This window comes from Atta cephalotes (genome assembly GCF_000143395.1).
Source record: "Atta cephalotes unplaced genomic scaffold scaffold00030, whole genome shotgun sequence".
In the NCBI taxonomy this organism is placed as follows: Eukaryota; Metazoa; Arthropoda; class Insecta; order Hymenoptera; family Formicidae; genus Atta; species Atta cephalotes.
In genome coordinates this window covers 2,433,887-2,438,656 of record NW_012130094.1, presented here as the reverse complement: position 1 = coordinate 2,438,656, position 4,770 = coordinate 2,433,887, and the positions used below count along the sequence as shown (strand labels likewise).

The 4,770-nt window shown below is 32.6% G+C and overlaps 1 protein-coding gene across 1 annotated transcript in view; it reads left to right on the top strand.

The window, feature by feature from the left end:
• Nucleotides 1-2,652: 2,652 nt before the first annotated feature.
• LOC105620882 (neuronal acetylcholine receptor subunit alpha-7) overlaps nt 2,653-4,770 on the top strand; it is a 271,050-nt gene continuing 268,932 nt past the window's right edge. Inside the window, exon 1 of the mRNA XM_012202359.1 lies at nt 2,653-2,812. Within this exon, the coding sequence (XP_012057749.1) occupies nt 2,653-2,812 (160 nt within the window). The remainder of the gene's footprint in view (nt 2,813-4,770) is intronic.

Here is a 4,770-nt window from a genome sequence, read left to right as displayed (position 1 = left end):
AGAGAGAGAGAGAGAGAGAGCTTACATAGATCGGAAATCTCGCGGCAGCGTGCTTGCGGCTCGAGAAGCCAATCGCGAAAAATAACTGCGGTGTCGTTTGCGGTATGACAGTTAGTCTTTGCATTCATCGAGCATCAGTCATTGGTGTCGACAAAATAATTTCTGCACATAGAACCTTGCAATTGAAATTGCAAGCTAGTTCTGTGAACTCTTCTGGCGAATCCTATTTTGTACTTAGAAAAAAAATCTTTTTACAATTTTGTGCAAATGTTGAGCGTATTGTCCATGGCTATTTCGCGTTCACAACTGGAAATTTTGATCGAACCGTCGACGTCGTGCGTATCAGCGAATAACGAAGTGAGCCCCAGTGTCGGTTGAGAACGGGGTGAGAGTACTCGTAACGATGGACGCCGCCGCGTGGGGGAGAACGGCAGCATTCGGTATCGAATGAGAAACGTAGTCGCCACGGACACCTGTAAACCGGGCGCGAGCTCTCGCAAATTTCGAAGCAAGATTTACCTTATCGTATTGACGACAGTCCGATGATACGTTTACGGAATGCATGCCAAACCGCTGCGACATGTGCATAATTGATGAATGACCGCGTGCAAGATACCATGTATAGTCTTGGGTCCGTTCTCATATCAAAAGTCGCAGCGTCAAAACTCCACGGACGCATTTCCTGTAAGATTAAAACTCGCGCCATTGTTGCTTCTCTAAGGCATGCGAGACAATGGAAAAATTGCTACCTGCGTCGATAGACAGAAACCGCGGTAATGGCGTGCCATTTAATGCACTCTCTCCGATAAATAGGTCATCGTAATACTGGACTTGTGATCAGTGGCTGATCGGTTGTGTGGAAAGGGTTGCTAATTAATTCGCGCATTATTACGACGAAATATGAAAATGCTTTTTAATAGTATATTTCGATGATGTTGCATGTGAAAATAAATATGTGAGAATAAAAAACTATAATGCGCGTATCGTATTTTTTTAAAACACGAGAGAAAATAGCAAGATTATTAATTTCTATTTTTTTATTTTTTAAATATGTTTTTGTTTATTTAAATAAAAATATTTTTTGTATACAACAAAATATGACAACGTATTCAACTTTTTTCTTTTTAATATAAAATTTTAATATAAAATTATATACATTACAATATTTTTGTCTTTGGTGATTTTATTTAAATTCAATACTTTAATTATATTGAATATAATTGAATATACGTTACATTGAATATAATTGAGTTCTTTTATATAGTTTCTCGTAATAATATTCATGAATTATTCAATTACAAAATATTGGTCTAGCTCGTAAAGATTGATTTATGAGTCTGCATATGTTTCAATTGTGTTAATAATTCTTTCGATCTCACCAAGAAAATGAAAAATTTATGATATCGGAGTTTGGAGAAACCGATCATTTTTAGTCGCGGCACGTTTTTCCAAGGGGAATACAAGAAATCTCTTCTTGCTAGTGGTAGTGAAATAGTAAATCAACCGTCCCGCTTGTAAATCACCTAAGTTTCTGATGCCAATAACGACATTCGCAACTGGTACATATCAGAAAGAAGTATCGCAACACATGATAGTAATATTCAAATAATCATCATTTCACTATCTCGTAGCAAATAGTATTTTGCAATAGTTAGAATTGCGTAATAATTTTATTACTTCACGCATAATTTTAATTTGCATTTATGAAACATGTTCCAAATATTTTTATATATAAAATTTTGTTCCTATATATAAATTTAAAAAAAAGAACTTTCATTATTTCTAAATTTAATATCGAATTAATGTTTTATTAAAATTCTGAGTTAAATTAAAAATTAATTTATTATTTAATTTTAATTTATTATTATATTAATTTATTATTTAGTATTTAAAATAGGAATGAGATCTATAGATAGAAATATTATATTCTCGAATATGTTTTGCTTGAATATTACATTAGAAAATCTCTAAGTGATATATTTTATATTACTAGCATAATTATATCTTGACGAACTGACCAATTTTTAATCTGACATAAATCTAAAATCTTGATTGATGTATGATTCTTTAGCCAAGGAATTCGAGCTTATAACTAACGCATAATTAAGAAGTTGTAATTAGGATTTGCCAGCAGGTATTCTAGCCCGCATTAACAATTGAAAGCGATCTCGCTGAATTCAAAAGATAACGTAAATGCATTCCGTGAAACGACGCCGCACACGATAAGAAGTGGGTGCGAAAGGGTCGTTCACACGTAATCATTATTTTCAGGATCCCCCGTGAGAATGCTCGAAACGTTGGGAAGTACCGTCGCGCGAACGTAGCGCGTTCTCTCTGCAAACAATAACACGCCGCCACTTTTCAGCGATCGAGACCTCGCGAAATACGCATAACCGAGGCGCGCGGAAGAACGCTTGGTTATGACGGCGAAGTCGGGGGGTGCGTTAGCGAGGGCATCGAGTATCGATTAGCGGACGATTCGTGCGGAATTGAACTCGACTCGTGACACCCTGCACGATGATGATCAGTGACGCAGCGGGTGACAAAGCGCTTCCGGGCGATACTCGCGGCGGTGACTGCTGCGTGTAGAAGTGAACACGCAAAATTGTGCAGTGCATCACGGTCACGACGGGGCACGTCGAGACCGGATAGATGAACATCGGCAACTCGGTGTCGCGCCTCGACCTGGGCCTGCAAAATTCATCTGCCATGGCGTACCAGGCAAGAGGTCTATCGCAGTTGCGAATAAAGTTTTATAATACGATCGTCGCCGGTCTCCAAATAGTCCTCTTGCTCACCGTCCTACCTCAAGGTAAGCTTGCCGAGATGCACTTTTCGATATTTTACGGTAAGATTGTTCGCGACATTACTCGCGTTATGATTTTCTTTATCGTTCGTCTAAGCCATTTCAGAAACGAAAGAGCACGAATGATATTTCTTCGAACGACTTGAAAGTATTGACGAAAGAGGGAACTATGAACTCTTAATGATTCGAATAAAAAAGACCTTTACATCTATCGATTGAAAGATATATATAATAAAGAATGAAATGTTTCGATTACTGAAAAGTTAAACATTATAATAAATGTTATACTGAAAAAAAATGTCTGGTTGAATTAATTGGAATTAAAAATGAGAACGCATCAACATTTTCTAATTAAATTCTAATTATATTAAATTCTCTATTAAATTCTAATTATAAGATAGCCGGAATTCTGATTGATACAATCAGAAACTTGTGGTTCGTTTATTTTTAACATTCTCAACATAGTAATTATTAATGGCAAGGTTTTTATAAAATCTGTTTGCTCATTGCTTGAATATTTTTTTAATACGAATTTAAATTTTTTGTTCAAATAAAAATACTTATTATGTACATTATGTTTATTTTCTGACAAAAGATATGAATCTGCTTAAGAATTTGGCTTTTGGCTAATATCAGTTAAAAATATCAGTCAAAATAAGCTAATATCAACCAACATCACTAAAAAATTGTCATAATATTAGCTCGTGAATACTCTGAAACCATCTACAAATATAACAAAACAAATAATTTGGCTTATAATAATTTTATGCAGCAAAATAACTATATTCTTTTGCAATTTTAGAATAACTTTTGAATAACTTTTAAACGAGTAAATGGATCCACAAAAATAAATTTTTGCATGAATATTTATTATTTGATCAGTTTAAATATAAAGTTTGATTTAATTCTTATGTTACTTCTTCTTCAATTTTACAAATAAGCATTGTAAACACAATTTTATGTAAAAAGACAAAGACTTAAATAATTTTTAATTAATAAAAGATTTGTACTCAAATTTTATCCAAATATTTAGACGTAATAATGACACAGTGTATGAAATTTTGATATTTTTGATAATATTTCGAGATGACCCATACATTTTTAGAAGCTAATTTAGGTAATTTGATTTTTAATATTACTTACAATTAGAATGTATAATTGCATAATTTTTTATCTATAATAATAATAGTCGGTTTTTATAAATTTTTTAATATTACTATAAAATTATTATGAAATCAAGAGATGTGTGTATAAGTATAATGTATCCTCGCCTATTAGTATTCAAGGACGCTTGCATTAAAGAGATTTCTGCACGCGGCGACTTCTATCAACTCGTGTCACTTCGTTCGACTATTCCGTCCTGATATAGAAATCCGAAAATAACTTTAGACGAGTACATAATTTAACGAACGACACTCCCGCGACTTATATTATAAGCCATCTTTACCACAGACATTTCTAGTCGATCGACGTGTTAAATACAGTAAAAATCAACACATATAATAAAACTAATCATATCAGACACAACTATAATAATTGTAGACATTCAAAATTCAAATTAAAAGTATTACACATTTTTTAACAAAATAAAAAAATTTAGAAGAGTTTTAGAGTAGATTTTTCTATATTATATTTGACTAACATAGAAAGGCTGACACAATTTAGAATCTAAATAAAAAAATTAAATAAGTAAAAGTAAAAAAGTTAAAAAAAATTTATATAAAATGAGAAAATGTTTATTTAAACTTTAAAATTTAACTGTTAAATATAAATATTGATTTTATTATACTATTTCATATGTACATGTATATAACATTTATTTTTACACGAAAAGTATAAATTTCCTATTCCCTGTCACTTTTTTGCAAAAACTATACACTTGATATATCTTTAATAATAGCATTAGTGATTTGCTAATTGCTGTCGTATGCTGCTAACTCAGGCATTTAGGGCCTCTATTTGGG